Source organism: Ptychodera flava, chromosome 7 (assembly GCF_041260155.1).
Source record: "Ptychodera flava strain L36383 chromosome 7, AS_Pfla_20210202, whole genome shotgun sequence".
NCBI classification, from domain to species: Eukaryota; Metazoa; Hemichordata; class Enteropneusta; family Ptychoderidae; genus Ptychodera; species Ptychodera flava.
This window is the reverse complement of record NC_091934.1, coordinates 26,559,879-26,583,362: the sequence shown is the minus strand read 5'-3', so window position 1 is coordinate 26,583,362 and position 23,484 is coordinate 26,559,879. Positions and strand designations below refer to the sequence as shown.

Genomic DNA, 23,484 nt, shown 5'->3' with positions numbered 1-23,484 from the left:
AATGTTCGTCTACTTTTATATTCACTTTATACATTTTGTCAGACAAGGGTGCAATTTGATCAAATGCATTCTATCGTCAATGTTGTTTTAACTTCTTTGAATTACTTTGAAATAGACAAAAGTAGAGTCAAGTCTTGTTTTTTCATTATTAATAAAAATGGAACATTAATTCATTGATTCAATTTACGACGACACAACAGTCACATGCCAGGGTGAGTTGAAATCATGTTGGAACAAAATCTCCGGACAAGAATTGTAGCGCGTCTTGGATAATTATGACCTAGTTAGGGAGTCTGACGCGCGGTCAACCCGAATAAGAGACTCTCGAGCTAGCTAGGTTAGCATAATCCACACCGCACTACAATGTGTGTGAAGATTGGTTTTACGACAACGGCAGATATTTTGTTTATTAATTACTTTTTCAATATTGTATTTAATTTATTCAGTCCTTATTTTTTATCTTTATGTTGGCACGAGTCATTTGCTACATGCCAAATATACAAAACTATACTCTTATAGCGTTTTATGTTACTATAGCATTCTGTAAAGAGCGAAATGAAAAATATGCAGCATAAAATAAGCATGACGTAGGCGATCTTACTAAGCCAAGATTCGATAAAAACAAGAGATAAGAACGGTGATAATTAATTAGTAAACGTTTTTCAATCGAATTCATCTCGCATTCGCACAATTTTTCGCTATAATTTTGCCAAGTAAGTATAAAAAATCTTGATGAGCTTGGCAAAACAGAGCAATGTGTGAAAAGATTGAAGCAATTTTTTCTCTGTAAGCCATGTGTATCAATATAGATTGTTTATTTTCGAGGGTTTTCTCTTGAACAATATGTTTTCTGACAAATATAGATGCGCAAAAATTGAATAATGGCGTTCACATTATACCATCAAATTGAATTAAATTATACTCGGTGGAAATACCGGAAACATTTTTTTCATTGCATAAATACGGAAAAGTACAATCTCAGTGTTTACAATGATACTGTTTTAAGAGGTATACTGTCACCTATATCAATTTTGCCACAGTTGCCATTGAAAGAGAAAATCTAACAAATCAAAGAGTTTAAGCGGGTGGCCGCTATTTAAAACAGCGCCCTCACATTGGCATTTTGAATACCAAGGAACGCCCCTTTGACCATATATTGGCATACTTAGATTACAGGTGACTGTATACCTTTAATGAAAGCTATAATGCCCTTCAGGAGGTTTTGTATATGTAAGAAGAGAAGAAGTTTGCCTATGCTGTAATCGAGTCTACTGTTACACTTTCCAGTTTATGGCAGATTTATATAAAGATCATCTTTGTGTAAATCAAATTATCATATTCATCGATATCGTAAGAATTCGGATGTTACAAAAATGCGTATAAAATGGTTTTGGTACTATCTTAAAACTTTAAATATCGTTATTCGACATCTTTTATTTTCCGCTTCCTCTCCCGGTGTAAGACCTACTTTCATGGAATGCGCAGGCAGAACAGTTGCACTTATTAGTGATGGGGCTTCTCTCGCTATTCACATTCTTTGTACACTCTTGGAAATATTTCCTTCAGAACTGAAAAACCACATCCCCGATGAACTTTTGTTTCCTGTATGACGATCTCGTACGTTGACGATACACAGCTATCGAGTCATTAATCATTTCCTAAAGTTTTGTGTCCATAGTGTCCTGTTCCGTGATCTCGTCCAAACTCACGTTCACACTGTTCGCGTTCTTCACGTTGTCCACGTGATTCACTTTGACCTCGTCCGCCTCCTGGCCGGTTTCGCCTTTCGGCCCACAGCAAACATAGCCTAGGACGACGACGAGCAAGGCAAGCGTCATCCATATGGCCAAGAAGAGTCCTACATCCATCATTAACGCTGACATCTGTAGAAAGGAAATACCAGGTGACGAAAAAGTGGTCGGAAACGAAAAAAGAAATGGATGGTTCTTATTCTTACTTGTTTTCTGTTTGTCGCATAAACATTTTATAGAGTCTACAAAATCGCTCCATGAGTGTTAATATTCAAATGACCGTATATGGGCAAATATAAAAGACTAATATTGGAAACGACTTTGACTTTCCTTCAGCGACATTGTATGATAAGGCCAAAGTAATTAAATTCTTTGTTTTGCGTGCCCATCCGCTTAGGTTTTTAATGTTTTCATGAAAAAACACACACAATGTATTTGAATAGGAAATTTTAGGACATGACCGCTTAGCTTTTCTGAACTAAAATTTTGTTACAATTTTTTATTTGCTGCAATCAAATTACATTGTGTTAATTTTCTTGTGTGTGTTTTTCAGCCGCTTAGACGCGTACCTTTTCCCATTTAGAGTGGACGCAAAACAAGAATTTAATTACTTTGGCCTAATAAAAAAAATAGTGAATAACTGCTGCGAGTGCTTACACGTACGACGAGATAGTTCATCAAAATCACTCAATACCTACGTAAGCCAAGTTTTTATGTTTTACACACAAAATGGAAAGGCTATTTTCAAGTTTAAAAATAAGACAAGGTAACTTACCTGTATATTCAAAGTAGGCCTAATATATGACAACCTATTATTGACGGATTCACAGTAATTTTTCAATAGTTGCTGTTCCACGGGAGCTCTTCGCTTTGAGCTTCCGGTAAATTTAGCAATTTTCACGCTATGATTGTCACGGATTGCCTTCCTCGCAAATAACGATACCAGAGTCGATTTGTTACAAAATTTGCACTCTAGATCATAGTCACAGACTTACCGTGTACGCTGGCTCTGCTGTGACATGCTGTTCACTTAAAGTCTCGAAGTACACCTCGAGTGATACCAGGTTATTACTGAAGTAAAAAACATAAAGAAAGACTTGAGCAATAGCCCCCTCTACAGGCGGATGTACAAGATTCGGATACACGGCATGATGACGACATGGTAGTTTATCTCACATTAAGGTTAATGCACCAGTGGCTACTGGCACCAGTAAAATTATTTAATCACCAGTATATTTATTAATTAAAACAACAAGATCTCAATTATCATATCAGTCGATTTGCATACAAATCAGACACTTATTACTGAATAATGACGGTAGTCAAGTCTTAATGAAGGAAAATGAGAACATCACGTGATGGTTTGTAACGTGTCACGGAGACTTTTAAATAATATTTTTGATATGTTAATTGAATATCAAGAGCTGTATTGATGTTTATGATTGAATATTTTGTTTTTTCATTGCTTTCTTTTGATCAAAGCCACGCCTTAAACATGACATTTAAGACCCTATTCTTAAATAATACGGGGAGAGGAACACACTGGAAAAGGCTGGGGGACAAAACGACCCACGAGTAACCCAAGACATTTAGACAACGGGAGAAGTGTATCTAAGGCAATGGCACCTGTCAAGCTTGTCTACCGAGAAACAAAATCTATGCAGTACAAACAAACTTCGAACGGTCAATACTTTGAAGATTCCGAGTAGTAACAGACCAAAATGAGTTTAAAGTAGTTCGCTCCTCGAAAGTGAAATACTTAAACTTTTGCTCAAACTTTCCTGAAGAAATCTTTCGACCATTATCTTCCAAAATAAAGAATAAAAATCGAGGTCACCGTGCAAGTTTTGGTACTAGAGAAACAAACAGGCCAAGATTTACCGATATTTGAAATTCAAAATGGCCGCCATCCCTGTGTTAACTCTATGGAGATGAATAAAATTTTCGAATTTCGAAAAACTAAGCCGGTGGAAAGATTTCTTTTACCAAGAGCTTTAAAATGAACACCCACAAGTGGTAGATCAGGAAAGAATTGTAGCAATTTTAGAGTCTGAATATCTGTCCCCGAGGTGCGTTCTGCCTTAATGACGAGTTTAGGCCTAATGCCGAAATAAATAACCAACAAGCACGAAAAACGAATTGTAATAGTACCATCGTGGGGAAGGGTGTTATTGCCATAACATTATATCAAAATGTGTTTCTTATCTCTTAAAAATTATATTTTAATTATGGAAATTCAGTGCCCTGGACCATGGAGCTACCAAAAGACCATGTCTGGGTCAAGCACTGCCCATGCCAACCAACTAGTACATAATTATGAATGGTAAGATAGCCACCGTAAGACGTCAACCTGAGGATTTGAAATGACGAGGGAAAACATGACCGTGAGGGCGCTGGTGCTAGCGATCGATGATTTGGCAGGCTGAATGGACCCTCAAAATCTGGCATAAGAACGCCAATGATTTACAGACATTGACAAACTATACGTTTTCCAATATGATCCGGAGAAAGAGAGCAAAATGCGTGATTAGGAAGTAACAAGACGAAATTTTTGTATCGCAAAATTGAAGCAGAAGATATTGTACGTTGATTTTAGAGACAGATGATTATTTAAAGCATGGATACTTACCTCACACTCGTCTCATCAGTCAAAGTCCATGTTTTGTTGTTGGAAAAGTGCAGCGAATTTAACAAATAGGGAACGTACTTGGATGAAGGCCATGGGCTTTGTGTGATGGTAGATCTGTATTTAGTTTCACTGCAGTACAAAGAAAAATAACGAAAACCTAATAAATGGATCAACTGGTTCGTCGACAAGGAAAAATATTTTTTGAATTAATTTCCTTACAAACAGATGTAAATTTCCCCTTGCGTTTAGTCGCACGAACACAACAACAGTTCAACATAACTGCACACTCGCACAAGTACATACTGTTTTGTATAACAGAGGTTCCTATAAATGCTGTATCTCTTTCCTAACCAAGTGTAGCATTCAATACTGTTGAATAAATGGGGGGCTGTCATTGAAACTGATCTCACAAATGTTGCATGGGACCTATACGAAACTTTGTAAATACTGTACCAAATGTACGTTGGCGATTGATGAAAGTTAAAAGATGTTTTCAAGATTGTACAACGTTTCTGTGTACATGTTGCAACTATGTTGAGGTGATATCGTGCATGATACATTGCTTGTAAAACAGAAAGTCGCACATGCGCAGTTACGACGAATCCCTTTAAATCATGAAAATGAAGAAAATCGCGAGAACAAAACGGCAGACTACTTATTTACCTGCACGGCAGCCTGCAATCACATGTCAATAGACCCCTTGTCGAGAAGTACTTCATCAACTGTAGGCACATGTCTGTAAGAGGTCAATATAAGAAATATTTACCGGCCATGTCTGAACATTCAATGAATATTTGACCTTGAGGATACCGTGAGATTGGTAATATGGGGCGTCGGACAAACGAGAGGATGGAAACTGAAAAGGAGGTACAATCCATGATTTTGTTTCATGACACATAATGTATTCGGCAAATTTATAAAAGACAAGCGTTCGTTTTAGCAATGTAAGAAGAGACGAATTCCTTTCAAGGTCTCCGATGGGTATGTACTTATGTTTGCTTACATACATTTAGACTTGATTCATGTCTGTGATTTGTGAACGTGTGATTTTGGTGAACGCGATTAATTGTGTTCTCTGTTCATGTGAAACGTGCGAACAAGATAAGTGGGGTGAACGCCAGGAAATCGGGCAGAAACTAATTCACTACTGCGCAGACTCAAAGGTAACGGGCTGCCAAATCTCAAATAGGTTTGTATGAAATAGAAGAGACCCAAGAGAAAATATTGTAAATAGTCATATTTTTTAAGAATTCACCGACTTGAACTAGTTTAACATACATTCAATGGGAATGCGCAAGGCAAAACAGTTTCCGGTAACACACCTGTGGACTTCCGTTAGCTTAAGTCTACACCTGCATTTGGCTAGTCATCTTGCTCTAGCCATGGCGGTAGGATGAAGGTACCGTGCTATAGTATAGCTGATCTGAGTATTAATTCAGACCCGGGGAACTGTCGCTCATCTATCATCGTATTCAGAATCAGTTCTGTACAATTTCCGCACTCTTCTCACCTTGTGTTTGATTTCTCCTGTCACATATTTCAGTGGTGTTGTTATCTGCCATCTCTTCCATTACATCTGCAGGTCTACATCCACAATAATCCTCTACATGTTTCACCAAGCACATCGCCTCGCATTCCTAAAAAATGTATACAGTGTTTGAATTCCACAGATAAATCAACAAGAGAAAGCGTAACTTATAAATCAGCCACTCTCAAATAGCTCGTCTATTTAGATTATTTTTAGAGAGAGAGAGAGTGATGTGAGATGCGTCTTTTTTATAATCTGTTTACTGCCAATTGTCATCATCGAATATTTCTTTTGATTTCTGCCCGACTGTCACTTGTGACAGAACAATGGGTTGATAAATTTGACATATATTATTTCACTTAAATGTCCTACCATTTTTTCTGAAATACTGTGTGTATTACAGAGAGTACAACCTCCAAGTAAAGGACATTCATTGCCATGTGTTCCAATGGATGACAACGTGTAGTGTTTGCTATCCGAATCCAAGTCCATATAAGCACAATGTCTAATTATTTTTTAAATTTGCATGGAGGCGGCCATATTTGAGTGGGGTAAATTTTCATCGCAGTTAAAGGAGGGCAGTCGTCAGAACTGTTCTCAAAGCTTGCCAGGGACCCCTATACGCCCGATGTGAACACTGTATAGGGTACGTTGGCGATTGATACAAGTTAAGACATGTTTGTGAACAATGAATATCATAAAATTTAAATGTTGCAGCTATGTTGACTTGATGAATCTATATATCATACATGAAATACATTGTTTGTAAACAAATTCGACGAAGTCGCGCACGCGCAGTTTCGACAACAGCATCCCTTTAAATTCCGTTGTTAATGACACTAACAATAACATTCTACAGGATGTGAACCTGTATCTACATGGAATTTTTAAATATGAAAGTGAATAATATCAAGTATTGCAATAGAGTCAGCTCGTATGCCTTTTAACACTGTTATGTCTTTGTCTCATTGGGATTACCTTTGAACTTCTTATCGCCATAGGGTGTTATGGCACGAAATGTAGTACTGATGACTGTTAAAACTAGACAGCTTTTCACGAAGCTGAGTTATTTGTCTGAACTTAAATATATTCTCCGTGATGGCTAGCCTACGCGTAGGGCGACCGTACCTATGTTCTGTGGGCTGGCAAGTGGATAACGGATAATGACGTCATAGCCCGTGTACGGTTTTCCGCTGAACCGTTGAGGGCGCCGTGAGGGAAACGTTGTTTCGCAAGATTAGCAATAAAGAACGAAAACCGTTATAATTGAGTGTGCTTCAGGAACGTGACAATCAATAAGTGCGTCCCCAAAAAATCCACAGGTACAAGAATACAAGAAGTGGTCAACAATGAGCGATCATGCTTCAAATGCTGACTAAATGTTAAAATTGTTTATATTGAATAAGATGTGCAATTAATCAGAGGTCGCCAAAAAGACAATCTCAGCTTACCCTCTCACGTTCTGTAGTTTTGAAGCGGTAAAAAACTATGAGGTACCTACTTTGACCGATGAATATTCCGATGAACAGTCTCCATAGGGCGCTGATAATCGAGAGATGACACTCTGTGGGATAAAAGGAATATACATGATCTTATTACAATGGTTCAGTGATGAACTTTGCATACTATTAAGGATTTCGTTTGAGACAACAGGGAGACAGAGCCGAACAAACACGGTGTGGAAATCCATTCCCCGTCACCGAAAATTGAAGGACTGTGTCCCTGATAACATAAAGCCGCCTTAGTGACAGTGCTACCACAAGTATTTGAGTGCGTGTCAGTGCATATTATGAAGGGTTTTAGACTCTATCGACCAAACCTGAGACTGTGAAGTGATTTACATAGATTATGACGTCATGTCGGAGTACAGCAAATGTCACAAGCTATAAAACCACGATTTCTTTTTCCGTCTTTTCTTGGAGACAATTAAATATAGTCGGCATTTGGCATTCGACTTTAAAGCTCTTTAGTTGGCATTTATCACATGCGCAGTAATAACATGTAACAAGTGTACATTTTCTTTGATGTTGGATTGTAGTGTCAGCAAGACACTAAACAAACCTGGCAAATATTCGCGTGACAAAATGAGCTTTGGGTGGGGTTCAGTTCGATATAGCAGGGAAGTGTACATAGAGCAAAAAAACAGAAATATGTTTATTTATGGATGCAAGCATGAGCTCTCAGTATTCATACTGTTCTGTTGACAATTACAACCAGCCAAAATTCACATTGGTGTATGCAAATATCAGCTAGTTTAAACAACTAGAGAACGCCTGTCTCGGTATGTATATCCGGCAAGAATGTGACCTTTTGACCCTATTCAAGAAGGATAACTTTGGGAAAAAACATAAAACCAAACGGAAGAGCACTGATCTTTGTCAGAGAACAATTTTTATTCGGTCTTACACTTTCCAGGGAAGCTGATATGAACGTGCCAGGCGAAGCGTAGAACCCCTCATTATCCGGGAAAGGCATGACGTCACGGTCATGGATCACAACTTTGAAACCGCTGCGACCACCGTAGACGCCGACGTACTCGTACAGTTCTGCCGATAATAGTAACTCCAGCCCTGCAAGAGTAAAATTGGGGATCTGTGAAACTAGCCAAGAAGGCACGAAATATATCAACCTTGACTTGAGTTAAAACAGAATTCATACAGGTAAACTGATGTCTTGGCATAGGATGCTGTTCATATTGTTGTTATTTGTTCAATAAATTTTAAATCGAACTGATATTTAATCGTCGCATGAAAGAATGCCTAGGCTCTTTGCTGGTAGGTGTAATGTCCAGTCTTACCTGTTACATCAACTGTAATGTACCCTGTATACATAATACACATAAGATCTGCACGGGTTCGTTCATCCATGCGCACATTGGATGCATACTTTCATACATAAATAAATGAATGAATAAAGAAAATAGATTCATACATACATATATAAGCCTACATACATACATACATACATACATACATACATACATACATACATACATACATACATACATACATACATACATACATTACACGGCGTGCACAGTTACAATTTGTTGTTTTTCAATGCAAAACAACAGAATCAATGGAATCCTGTCGCATTTAATAATATTTGCTGACCATGACGTACGCTTATTTGATCACCAGTGAATGTAATTTCACACCATGAGGCATGGCTGGAAAATGTACTATGTATAACATGAAAGTTCAGTTTAGGGTAACGCTACGGTCAGATCATTTTCGGATTTATGTGTTTGGTGTTTTTTTTCTAAGAATACTTAATTAAGGTCACTAAATGTCATTAGACCCGTTCACCCACCGAAGTATAATGCGACTGTTGTGATACTGAACAAATTGCTGGCGGGCAGTGTTTTACGGGACATGCATGTTAATTATGTGTGTACGGATGTTACTGGATCATGGTTCGACCATACATCAAGGCTTGTGAACCATATTAATCTAATTTACAGACATGTTCACTTGAATGCAGTCACTCTAGTCACGCCTATCCTAAATATATGACGACTGACTGCCGTCGCGGACGTCGAAATCGATTACATAGTATGCAAATACTGTTACCGTCGTGTTTCAGCCTAACATATTCTTGTCCGTGTTTGTAAAACGTTTTCGAAGACATAAACAGTTCCGCCCTATACTTAGTAACACTGCAATCGAACTGACTAAAAGTATAGGACTTACTCTTACCAGTGACGGTAAAACGATTGCGCAATACACTCCAAACTAAACTTGATGAAAATGCTTAGAGTAAATAAATAATAAACAAACGAATAATAATGGACAGAGTGGATAAATAGCAAGTTGAACAAAAGCTACCATGTCTTTGCATTAAAAAAGATAACGGCTGGAAGTCACATAAATTTAAAAAAGCAACCTGAAATTGGTTATATAATTATATATATTAACATTACCATACATATTAACCCCATAGTGAGAAACGCCCACTACCGTTTAGCGATGTACGCTAATCCGCAAAAGAATTTTGTGCGATAAATGTAAACTACCACTTCAGACAGAATGCGCCTCGAAATTGAAAAAGTTACACTTTTTCTCAAACTTTCGATGCAAAGGGAATCTTTTAACCACACTCTCACCATGTAAAGGGGTCACAGTGCAAAGTTTGGTACTGAGAAACAAATCACCTAAAGCGTTTATCGATATTTGAAATTCAAAATGGCCGCCATCCCTGTGTTGACTCTCGGGGGAAAATTGTTTTTGTATTTTCGAAAAACTAAGACGATGAAAACTTTTCTGACTCCAAGAGCTTTAAAATGAGCCCCCACAAGTGGTAGATCAGAAAAGAAATGTAAAAAATTCGAGAGTCCGAATATCTGTCCCCGAGGCGTATCCAACCTAATAATTCACACGACACTGTACATTATTATGTCCGTAAATGCTACCTACCATGGGCAGGTCCAGGTTTCTCGACTTTCAGTCGTCCTTTCTCTTTGTTATTGAATGTGAAACAATTTCCAAAATTCTCATGTTGGGAGACCGTGAAATCCCTACAAGAAAGACCAAATACAAAACCATTAGTGGAAAGTTCAAAGGGGCCTTGACAATGTTAAATTGATCATTCACTGCCCTAACCCTAATCTTGGAAAGGTCACAGTGTTGCCGACATTTGTACTATGACAGGGGCAACTGTTAACGCGAACGGCTAAATAGGACATGGAACGACAGCATGGTCATGAGTTATCGTTAGCGGGACATACAGTGATGTTTACTCCACATCTTGAACTGAACACTCGCTCATGTATTCTGGGTTTCGTTTATTTAGTTTTTGCTGAGTCATCACAATCAAAATCAGATTATTAGAGGAAAGGAATAAATAGAAATATTGCAGAAAGGGTACACCTACCAATAAGTCAAGCAAATATACCATTAACAGTTTAAAATTTTACATTATTTTTCTGTCCAATCAAACTTTACTTTTAAATGACTCAGCCAAAAATACATGAGAGAAACCCAAAATGAGCGTGTATATTATTTAAATTGTATGGTAAATGAATGCAAAAAATTGAAGTCATCACGAACAACTATATCAAACACAAGATGTACCACTGACGCAAACTAGGAATAGATCAAAGTTAATATCAGTAATGCTCCCGTGGAAAGTAAATATAAGGACCACGTGCATGGAACGGAAACAAAATTTAGCCTGGCCACCAACTGGAGAAGAATTTGGGGAATTCTGCGCGTCTATACGTGCAACACACGATCGTTTTACGGCAAAAACGGAAACTACAGCCAGAGTTCAGTGTCAGATAGCGTACTGAATTTTGAACGGCTTAAATTGCATGATTGATTATAGAATACAGAACGGACATTCTCGTTTATGGTTCTCACATAACCAAGTCAAAACTTGGCAGCATACATATTTTTGTTCACGGTAATGCCGTGGGACATATATTTGTGCCACGATTCGTGTGGAGTGATGCTGCGGCCTCTCTCTATACTATGCAATTCATCGTTTATACAAACAGTGGGGACGCAACGCTAAAAACTCTTACTCAGTTTCGCATTCCATGCCATTGTAGCTGCATTCCAAGATGGCGTCGTCTGCCTGATGTCCAAACTGATGCATCTCCCCTGCGGTCATCATCAGAGCTGCTCTGACGTCATCGAATGTGGGGGACGTGCTTGCCAACAGGAGTGGAATCAAAGATGGCGAAGTGTCATTCGACACAAAGTCTATTAAATTTGGCAGGTATACATCTTCTCTGAATTTGTCATAGTAACGGCTGGCTGTTGTGATGTCATGGTATGGATGCGTCCAGTTTTCAGCGAAAACATCAAAAAATCCTGAAAAACATTATTTGACAGGTAATCAATCAGAAGTATATAAATAAACATAAATGCACCAATCACATATATAAGTAACGATCAAAATTCACTTTATTCAATTTACATGTTAATATCTTTCCGATTCGATGGCTAGTTTTAGAAAATTATATTATGCATTATTTCGCTGGAAGCTCTGTAGCAACGATGACATTAACACTGAGCATGTGCAAAAATAATGGAGTTTAAGAAATAAAACACTCACCTGTGTTTGTTGGATATTCACAGCCGTCCTCATCCTTACCGTTTCTGCAATGTTTAATTCTGTCACATCTAAGATAGCCTGGGATGCAGTGAACCTCTCCTTCGTTGCTACTGCACTGAAACGAGTCACTACCACAATCTGGCAACAAAGAGGGGAATGAACCAACACAGAAACACTGAGAGGCTCCGCAGAAATTGAAGCTCTCATATATGCCCCAGCATTAATTGTTTTACAAGCGTTTCAAACAATTACAAGTTTTGCTTTGAGACAGACGTGCCAATGTTCCCATATTTCAACATATTTCAACAAAACCTGGCAGAACAAAGTGCGTATGTACAGAGACACCTCAATGAACGTTCATGCGGGTGCCTTCACTTCTGTCCGTCCGTCCGTGTATCTGTTTGTCTGTTTGTCTAGCGGTCGGTAGTAAGTAGGTAAGTACATGTTTAATGAAAAATTGTGACATGTCGTTATGAAATTCAGCGTTCTGTTATGCCAACAAGGTTTTATTTGTCCTTTGTTTACGGTCTTTGTCCCTTAGGGAGCGTTCAGTTATTATGGCCGGGGGTGGGCCGGCAAAATCCAGGGGGGGGGGCACCTCAAATTTGAAAACTGCAAAGGGGGGTCATGTATTTTTCAAACAGCTCAGAGGGGGGTCACTTAGTTTTCATAAGTATCCGTCCCGTCAAAAAGCAGTTTCAGTGTTCAGAAATATTCTGGGAGATAAAAATGATTCGTTGCATGATTTCATTCTCTGAAGTTATTCACCTGTAAATCTGAACAAAAGTATAATTATCTGTCACATGAACATCTTGACTTGACAACTCTGAGGCTTGTCTTATTGTAAATCAAGCTCACTGCACTGATGGCGATGAACAATTCCTATTACTTACATATTAGAGATATAGCAAGTTTTGTCAGGGAAATTATTTAACAGTTACCTGTACTGAGACTACTAGTACCATGAAAAGTTAAATAATACTTTTAGGTGAAATTCCAATATCATAATTGTTGTCCACATCTGAACTTTTAAATACCCTATTTGAATCAAGTACATTTGTATCAATTATCAAACACCTATAAAAGCACAAATTAATTTAGTTTAGCATTTAAAAAAATTATTCTTAGTTTTCTCATAGACTCCAATGTATAGTGAATCAACATTTCGGTGAAATTCCAAAATCCAATTTATTGCATACATATCAACCATTAACCATCCTAGGCTAACTAAGTACTTTAAAATGAATTATCAAATGTCTATAAATACACAGATTTTGATAGTTTTGTATTGGAAAAAAATTATTCATTTTCCTCATAGACTCCCATGTAAAGTGAATCTACATTTTGGTATAATTCCAATATCCAATTTCTGGCGAACACATCCATTTGTTACCACCCTAATCTAATCAAGTACATTGATATCAATAATCGAGAGTACATAAATACATGGGTTTACCTATTTTTGTATTGGAAAAAAATTATTCATACTTTCCTCATAGACTCCCATGTATAGTGGATGAACATTTTCAGTGAAGTTCCATAATCAGATTTCTTGTACACATAATATGCACCTTTAACCATCATATTCTAATCAAGTAAAATAATGTTAATTATTGAACATCTGTATATGCACAAGTATACCAAGTTTTTCACTGGAAAAAAAATTATTCACAATTTTATATATCATTGACTCCCATGAATAGTGGATGAACATTTTTGGTGAAATTCTAAGGTCAAACTTTTTGTCCGCATGCCAGTTGTAACAACCCTATTTCATTTAAGTACATTTATGTAAATTATCAAATATCTATGAATGCAAAGATATAGTTTTGCATTGAAAAAGTATTACATAGATTTCTCATACATGTATGAGAAAATATATGTATACCATGTATGGTGAATCAACATTATCAACAGCTGATTTTTAATTAAATCCAAATATCAAAATTTTGTACACACAAGCTTGCGCAAAAATATTGCGATCCACCAGTAATTTCTGTCCAACCCCTTTGAGGGGTAATTTCAAAATTATAGCAAGTCAGAAGGGGAAATCTGATCATTAACACCTTTTGAGTTTGTAAGGAAGGTCATTTGAAAAAATCTAAGCTCTTTTTGGGGGGATTCTATTGCTCCATACCCCAAGGTGTTTGTGTGTGCAGCTTTACTCAAGCAATGTGAGGGGGGTCATGAAATTTTTGTCATCTTGAAAGGGGGGTCATCAATTTTTTGGTACAATGGTAGGGGGGGGTTCACTTATTTTGACTGATGCGCAGGAAGAATTTGCCGGCCCACCCCGGCCATAATAACTGAACACTCCCTTATGTACTTTTACTGTTTGTCATCTGTGATTGGATGTCGTTGGCGCTGTTGATGGGTAAATAAATCAATATAAACTGATGTTGTGGTGTGCATGTAGTTGATTACGGTCAAATTATCTAGAATGGACGAGGACACAGACTTGGTTCAAGTCAGTAATTGTGTGAAATAGAGTCATTTTCAGGAAGTTATTCCGCATTAATGTTACTTTTTATGTGAAAAACTTTGACCTGAACGACAGCAATACAATTGTACGCTGTTTTCACTGTATTGTATGAAAGCATGACGTCATGCTCATTCGTGGAGCTGTATAGTGAACGCAATAGGTTAGTTGAATGTATGTATGTATGTATGTATGTATGTATGTATGTATGTATGTATGTATGTATGTATGTATGTATGCATGCATGCATGCATGCATGCATGCATGCATGTATGTATGTATGTATGTATGTATGTATGTATGTATGTATGTATGTATGTATGTATGCAAATGATCTTCACTTTTTGTAAATGAACGTGTACACTCTGCATAGCGACAGCAAAATGTGAATTGTGTAGGTTCATGTCATAAATCACATAATAGCCGACGTATATTGCAAATACCTGCTAAGTATGTACAATTATCTTCATCGGAAAAGTCACCACAGTTGTCGATGTAATCACAGGTTAGTTCAGAAGGTATGCACTTCGAGTTGTTACACGAGAAACTTAGTGTCAGTGACGCAGAACATCTCGTCATCCATCTCGGGCTCTGAAAAATGACGCCATACGGTAGAAGTCAAACATAATGGAATGCAAACACGATCCGTCAAAGAGAAAAATCGATTTTCGTAAGTTTGATAACATACGCAAATATTGAGAACAGCCATTTCTGCGTTTAATTTGCGTGTAAACAGATTTACTTTCAAAACGTTTTTATAACATATTATACGCTATTTCAACGACTTTAACCTTCTTAATTTTGATCTCTGACAGGTTATTGTTTGTGATTTCTTACCTCCAATTCCAGTACAATCCCGTTCATCAGCTCCGTTTCGACACTCATCCTGTCCGTTACATTTCATGTAGTGCTTGACACATTCTGTGGCGTTCTCATCACAAGGGAAATCACCATGGAAACACGGTCCTATGACGATCATGCATGTTAAATATGATTATTTTTTTATTGAAGGCTCAAAAATCAGCCTTCGTTCGCAATGAAGAACGTTTCTTTTGTACTTAGTTCATGGACACTTGTATAACGTTATTTGGTAATGATTCAGATTCTATTATGAGAGTTTGTCCTTGACGAAAATAAGGTTTCATGGAGGGCATTCAATAAATCATAGACCTTCAGAGGACGCTATATTCGTTAATGATTTTATCAGTCCAAATGTATCACTTTACGAAACCTAAGAAATTGACTCTCTCGTTAGGTGTATGTTTATATCGTCGTACAAAATGTAAGGATGCATGTGTGATATGTATGTACGTATGTGCCCATATATATCCATATATATATATATATATATATATATATATATATATTATATATATATATATATATATATATATATATAAAACAAAATTCTTCAAGTACAAAGTCATGATATCATACAGATATCATGACTTTGTACTTGAAGGAATTTTTTGTTATTATTTATCACGCGCTGATATATATATATATATATATATATATATATATATATATATATATATATATATATATATATATATATATATATATATATTTCATTTACCCCTATGGAGAAAAGGGGAAAATGAATCAAATACCACCAAAAATAAAAAAATAATTGAAAAAAATCGCCAGGCCGCATCATTTTCGCCACGTGTCAATGACCAGAAACAAACCTATTTTTTGGCCTTAGCTTAATTTAGAGAAGCGATATACATTATTTTTAGAAATAATTGTACGGATAGCATAGTTTGTTTGACGATCAAGCTGTTTTAGCTGATATTTATTACATTTGTGGCCAAATGCCCCGTCGTGGGTTTTAATTTCAATGGCCCATGTAGCGACACAAACAGTGAAGGTAGTTGCATTCATGCAGACTTCACGAATATAATCCGTTAAAGGTCAAATTGAAATGGCGATTCGCTGCCGTCTATGTTGATGTCTTCTGGTGAACAGAAATCATAATACGACCTATGCCCTCAGGAAGAGCAGAAAGAAACCATGATAATACAGCAGTCTTTATCAAAGTTTCACACGCACATACTCACCAACATACGGCATTAAATTGGATAAACCTGCCGGTCTGTCCAGCAGCAGCAAGTCTCTGAAGCGACTGTCTTCTATCTCCGACTTCCGGAACCTGTTTGTGTTGCATAGCGTTACGGCCGGAAACGGCAGCTTCTGCGAGGTTACCATGGCAACGTCGTAAGACACAGGGTATTCTAAATAGCGCGGCACGGTGTACGCCACCGACACTATGAACATCAACGCCACGGCGAAGATGCAGACGGTCCACAGACCTCTGAAAGTTTTGTGAAGGCGACTGAACTCGCTTTCCGTTACCATCTTTCACGGAATTCAATGACGTCTTCCCTGCTGTTGGGACGGTTTACTCCCGTGTCATCAGTTCGACAGGGACAAGGTACGAAGTGTACATTCAACTCGCCAAGAAACTGAAGTTAGCGGCGCCAATCACACGTCGATCCGCATCAGAATATCCGTGGCGTGTGAACCCTGCGAGAGAATGACATTTTTCGCAGCGTTATGAACGCACATTAAAACGACAGCACAAAATCTATGAATCAAGCATATTTTCGCTAAGGTCAAGGGTCACTCAGCCGCCACCAATCACCACGAGATCACCCCGTCATCGTCGCGGCTGCTGAAACTGAACGCATATGGCTTCCACTGCTTCTATATACATTGATGTTTAGCCTTATAACTTGTGATATGGCCCAAAGCCCAATTATGATACATGGGTTTACAGAATACCAGGCTATTTGCAAAATCCATCTGAAATACAAACATGTACTCGATAAAGCATTCATTGTTGTTCTTTATTTGACCTCATTTATTTTGTCTCAAAGTAAGAAATTGTACAAACAAAAAAAGGTCGTTTGACTGAGTTACCAAAGCAAAATGTTATTAGAAATACCACTCTACTACGGTGTTCGTCAACTTGGAGAACCAAGGTCAAATGTGTTGTGCACCCTTTCAATATATATTAAATTTCATCATTCCATTGGAAGACGTTTGATGAAGTTTATCAGAATCGATGACACGTAATTTTAATGATTAACCTCGCTCTTTCAGAGAGAGAGAGAGAGAGAGAGAGAGAGAGAGAGAGAGAGAGAGGCGTTCAAAGTTCATTTCATTGCCGTTATTATTTGAATCAACAAAGCCATAAAAGATGGATGACATATTTTTTGTCTTGAGCACAAAGGCAAAATGCAATTTCCGTCATTATTGTATTGAATGTTTATATATTGCGCTAAGTAATATGATCATTATACCTTGTAAATGTGGCTGGCGCGTTAACGCGCGCAAATTTACGCGATCGCTCGCGCCCATTAGCAGCGGAATGCGCTCAAAAACCCGAACAAAGGCCGACAGCTGTACTTTTGCTTCAACTCAAACAGCGAAAGCTGCAAAGTGATTCTTAGAGCAACTCCCTTTACTGAAGTACAAATGTCTTTTGAAAAGAACAACTGCCAGCGTCCCATTCCAGTATTCAAGTTTACAATGCGGCGCGGTGACGACACCAAAAGAAAGAATATAGTGTGACGTAGGAAAATCCGTGATGTTGGCATGGAAACAACGCTGCACACTCGTCCGCGGATTGGGCCTGGTTGTCTATGGTCGTTTTTAAAATACCACAATGATGATTTGTGATGGGATACCTGTACTGACTTTGCAAACATCAGTAAGAACAATGAATTGATTTGAAAGCTGTGATAAGTTGACTGCACGGGAAAGTTGAGCAAGAATTGTGCTCAAGGGTACAGTCCATCTTTTTGCCACAGGCTTACATGCGACCGTCGACAGCCAAGCAGTTAGAGTAATTCACTAAGTCAACTTAAAAGACAAATTACCGCAATATTCATGAACAAGAGTACATATTCTGATTGCTGATCGAATTATCATCTGAGCAGTAATTACGTTCATTCTCGACAAATTGTCAATTATGGCACGTAAAACAAATTTGCGTTCTGTAGCTGCCGATCGCGGCCGCAACAGGGCAACTGAACGACAGCCGGCGCGGTGTCCCGTGTGCCAAAGTTATTAACTCTTTGTGTCACGCGTATTGTGGATAATCGGTTGAGAATTGAAAAGGACGATTCGCACTTCATCCTCAAACAATACATTTGGTGATATACTGCCTGTGGTGGTGAAAGTAGGTAGCCGAAGCGATCAATATTTCTTTCTATGTATGAGGTCGACTGTCTATGCACAGAAGAGATCGGAAGTAGTACCAACTGACTGGCAAGGGTGGTTTTCGAGGGCATAATAATGGTGGTCTGTTGAGCATATTTGGGCACTGAAAATATGCGTCATCAACGGCGTTATAACTGCTCTAACTACCGGTAATTACTGGTAGGCCGAAGGTGAAAAGTTCCTCGCCCTCATATAACCTGACCCCTATAAAGTCGAAGCATGTGATCAAAACACAACCGGAGTTATACGAACCTGAAGTGTGGAAGTATTTGCAAGCTTCATAGACATGACAACATCACCAACACAGAGAGCGCTGCGTGGCACACAAACGCTACATGTGTCTCAGCTCTGCGTAACCCCGGTATTCTACAACCCACTCGTCTCGCAGCCCTTCCTGACCTCCGTCGACTGAAATAGAACAAAGGACCCCAAAGCGTACAACCGAACCCGCCTTGTGTTGAAGATGCGGTGAGTGAAACCGACACGGTGGTTGCATAGCTGAAAAATATCTGCATACACAAAGAGGGCGCACAATGCCAAGAGGATTATTTACGACCTCTGTGTTCCTTAGACAGTTATTTTTCTCTATTGTCGGTAGAGGGAGACAGTGTTTTGACAGTGCAGAGGGTGGGGTACTTCGACAATAAATCACAATGCATCTTACGGTCACCTTGAAAAGAGTGTAATTTAAACGAAATCCACTTCAGGTGTAAGCTTTAAACCTGTCATCTACATCTCAAAGGCAAGATTCACAAGACATTGGCAAAGTTAATATGTTAATACAAACTCTCATATAAATTTGTGTATAACTAGTGAACACGCTTATATTGATTAATGACTTATGGGTGAGACTTTTTGTAGATATGTGTGTCTTGTGTTGTAGATAAAACTCTTTAAAAATCGGTTTCCCTGCGTATTACTCTTCTTGTAATAACAACCGTCCTACCATTCTCTGAATAACATTCCGTGCCATTTACAGCGCATTGAAATTAGATGCACAACATACACTACATTTAACAAGAAACATGTGAAACAATCATAGGGCCAGAACGTTATGCAAACAGACGATGACCTACAACGGCGAGGTACTAGCGAATCTTAAGGATGCGAGCAAAAGAAGCGTTCATCTCATTGAACTACACAAATACAATTTTCTTTGTTTTGTGAGAGTTTTGTAAAGGTTAGTTTGATATTTAAAAGTAAAATTAAAGCAATAAGACGGGCGGAGCATGTTACAATGTAAAAAACGTATCGACATTTAACGGAATACTAAACCGTGCAAACATTAAAGGGGCAGCTCTCAATCCCTGGTCCTCGCGTTATTCCTGTTGACATTGCGTATTTACACAGTGACAATCTTTTGCTTTCTATTGAGATTTTAATCCAGCTGGTTAATTTGCTTTTGGACATGGTTAATGAACAACCTACCCCTTTAAAGCCCCAATAGCTGCGAATGTGTAATGAACCGATCTCAAAATATCCTAATTTTTCCAAGACTTTTCTTTGAATAAGATCCAGACTGAAAAAGTGTATAACACTGTCATAAGTGTCGAAAGTGGCATGTAAATTCAATGATCATTTTAGACTTACCGCCATTTTCCAAAAACTAATCATATAACAGAGAAAATAAAGATTACAGCAACAAAATGTTGACCATCGTGTGTTGTGCTAATCAAGTAAATGGCATCATTCTCGTTTCCGGTATGATCACGATGTATATGTGCATGAAAGACTGTGTTTTTGTACCTTTCCGTGGGGGCACCAGTTTATGAGTGCGGCACCCGTTTATTATTCAGACTGTTAAAACGTGTATAGGCACGATCAAGATAGTGATACTTCTACACATGCCCTTCACTTAGCACATTTACACGAACCAGCTTTGGTTTGAAAATAAAATAATGAAAATAATGCATAAAATTCGCAGCTCTTGGGGCTTTAACGCCTTTTTAATTTGAATCCGGGTCAATGCCCGTACAGACCCGCGCAACAAGGAGGCGAACAAGCAAAGGGTTATGTAACAGACAGATAAATTAATAAATCGATTAATTAAAAACGATATCATATATACTTGCCACTTTGCTTATTAAATGGTCAGTACATTAATGAAACTCGAGTACAAAATTTTGAACGTACAAACGTGATTCAATGCATGGAGAAGATGGATTTTGAAATCCACTGACCTCACGAGACGAGCCACAACGGATCGATTTCCGATCCATGAGCCACTGAAAGACAGAGAGCCCGCAGCTGTCTGTGGCGAAGCAGTAAGTGTGACGAGTCTTTAATGGGTTTGTCATTGCACACATCATGTAATACGACAACTGCCTTCATTGCTTCAAAACAAGACATACTGATGCACTGAATCTTATCATAAACAATACCTACACGTTTAAACTCAATAAATGGAAAACGAAAAACATACAACAAATTAATTGATACTAGTTACCAGCAAAATTAAGTATGCCGAATGTCATTGACGGTACACAGTGCATCGATGATTTCTAACAATGAGAAACGGCAAGGTTAGCAACAAAGTAGAGCCGACATTGACAGCATATCATGGATGATGATGATGATGATGATGATGATGATGATGATGATGATAGTGACGTTGACGACGGTGATGATGACAACGACGACGACGACGACGACGACGATGATGATGATGATGATGATGATGATGATTATGATGATGATGATGACAGTTGTACTGTTACCACAACCAACAATACCATCCTAACTACGACCATCATGACCACCGCCACCACCCCAATCATCATCATCATCATCATATCATCATCATCATCATCAAAATATCATCGTCATTATCACTATGCACACATCACCATTGTTGATGTTGAATTTCAGATCTGCAGTCGCGATGGCAATGGATTTCTTAAGACGTATTATAGAGGCAAAACAAAGCAGTGGTCGTTTACGATGACGTCACCTTTGTCTTGTCGTCTTCTGAAAAATGTGTGACAAAATACACTGTTGCTGAGAGACAGCGTAATCTGCGAAGATCAGTGTTCTGAATAAGAATGAACTTCTCAGCAACTGGATTAGGGTATAAAGGTGTTGGAAGTTGAAGTTTGGATTCAGAGCGCCCTCAGCCGAAAACGCATTTCGGGATCGGTCTTTACGGTATCTTCTTATCTCTTAATTTTTTTGTAAAGAAAAACCTTATTTGTTTCACTGCATAAAAAACGGTATAATACTTACTGTATTAGCATGAATTATTGCCTGTATTTTAGCTGAATAGTGCATATACAGGTGAATACAGTTAATAATCCATTGCTTGTATTCAGAAAGCCTGTATTCATGTGGATTCATGTGAATTCACGTGTATTATTCTATAATACAGGCAACTCATTAATGTGAATTTATCTGTATTATTGCGTTTTCATGCAGTGTTTATCTTCTTTGAAAGTCCTTGCATACTTTTCATATCGAACGATTATATAGAAATACGGCACAACGTACGAAATACACTATTTTATCCCATGAAAGACACTGTATAAGCTTACGACAGCCTCACAATTACACATCGACTGCCCACACGGGCTGCATGCCTGCAAACGAGCGAGACTCGTTAATCGATCCCAGTTTTTGGTACGTTTGTCATGACAAAACGGGACACCACAATTTGCGGTAGTTGGCGTGTATCATGTAAAGGCATTCTTCTGGACGCGAAGTTGTTGAAATTTGCGCGACAATGGCACGAATCGCGAACCTTCTAACCAGCGTGTGACTAAATTATTCGCTCGCTGCACTCAATTCGCTGCTGTAAATGGGAAACAGCGCGGAGTAATTATGGAGGGAATTTAATAACATTGTGGAATTGTATTGATACAGCATGACTGAATTTGTCTCGAAATGACAAGCGTGGCAGCTTCTAACGTAAAGAGAAGAATTCAAATACAACGCATACCCAATTTATCAAACAGGTTGCTTTTTATAACCACTTGAAGCTTCGAGGCGCAGTTTAGCTGTGCCCGAATTTTTGTTTACGACAATAATTTTATGTCACTTCGTTGATTGAAAAAGGGAATTCAATATTTGTCAGTTTGTCAACATATAAAAATGCAAATGTCGAAAGGTGAAGGTTGGCGTATATGAAATAGCTAATGTGCTTCGTATAGACGTACAGCAACTTACAGCAACAAATTCACATGTCTTACCTTCAAGAATTTCCGCCCTTATTTTGAATTGGTACCACTTCTTCAGCGAACCAGTGTCACTGACAAGTAGTTTATAGCCATACTGGATCCTATTCGACCCAACCGTTTTCTTGCGGTGACTATTGTCACAACGGGGTCACGATTGACTTTCTCGCTGCTATCATTCACGGAACGCTCAGCGCAGAAATCATATGCAAATTTGTGGTGTTGGAAATAAACACAATATGGCCTAAATTTAGCTCGGGCAGACGAGCCGCTCCCGTATTCGTTTACCAGGTTTATGCTGGTATAACACACGTCTCTCCATGCGGGACTCACAAAGCGAAACATATACCCAGTTCTGTACTTAGCCGTTACGTTGGCAACCATATCTCTCGGGAAATGATTAACCCGAGTCATTGCTCGAACGTAATTACACGCATCCTGATGAATGTCCCAAGTGCCATAAAGGATTCTTGCAAAATTAATAAACATTTGTGACAGAACGTTACGATAAAATTGGGGTCAAGAAACACAAGGAATACATGTATAGTATACTCGATTCAAACTTGTTTTAGGCCTACTTCAATATGTATTATTGTACATGTACTAGGAAGAGAGAGAGAGAGAGAGAAGAGAGAGAGAGA

The 23,484-nt window shown here is 38.2% G+C and overlaps 1 protein-coding gene across 2 annotated transcripts; it reads right to left on the bottom strand.

Moving 5' to 3' along the window:
* Positions 1–387: 387 nt before the first annotated feature.
* Positions 388–23,227, bottom strand: LOC139137130 (degenerin-like protein unc-105). 2 transcript variants are annotated; one of them, XM_070705096.1, is made up of 14 exons: positions 22,859–23,227; positions 16,511–16,976; positions 15,285–15,413; positions 14,891–15,038; positions 11,969–12,106; positions 11,433–11,724; positions 10,324–10,424; positions 8,315–8,478; positions 7,410–7,472; positions 5,891–6,017; positions 5,044–5,116; positions 4,381–4,509; positions 2,747–2,822; positions 388–1,883 (listed from the first exon to the last, which is right to left on the bottom strand). In XM_070705096.1, the coding sequence occupies exons 3-14, from the start codon at positions 15,330–15,332 to the stop codon at positions 1,659–1,661; spliced, it is 1,584 nt and encodes a 527-aa protein (XP_070561197.1). In that variant the 5' UTR covers positions 15,333–15,413; positions 16,511–16,976; positions 22,859–23,227; the 3' UTR covers positions 388–1,658. The 2 variants fall into 2 exon arrangements, with proteins under 2 accessions (XP_070561197.1, XP_070561198.1); XM_070705097.1 differs by lacking the exon at positions 22,859–23,227 and adding an exon at positions 18,930–19,205.
* Positions 23,228–23,484: the final 257 nt, after the last annotated feature.

Coding starts and splice junctions, on each gene's coding strand:
- LOC139137130 (XM_070705096.1), bottom strand. CDS start 15,332: ATGAGTGTCGAAACGGAGCTGATGAACGGGATTGTACTGGAATTGGAG. Junction 8,479..10,323: donor GAAACCTGGACCTGCCCATG/GTAGGTAGCATT, acceptor TTACTCTTGCAG/GGCTGGAGTTACTATTATCG. Junction 7,473..8,314: donor TATCAGCTTCCCTGGAAAGT/GTAAGACCGAAT, acceptor TTTATCCCACAG/AGTGTCATCTCTCGATTATC.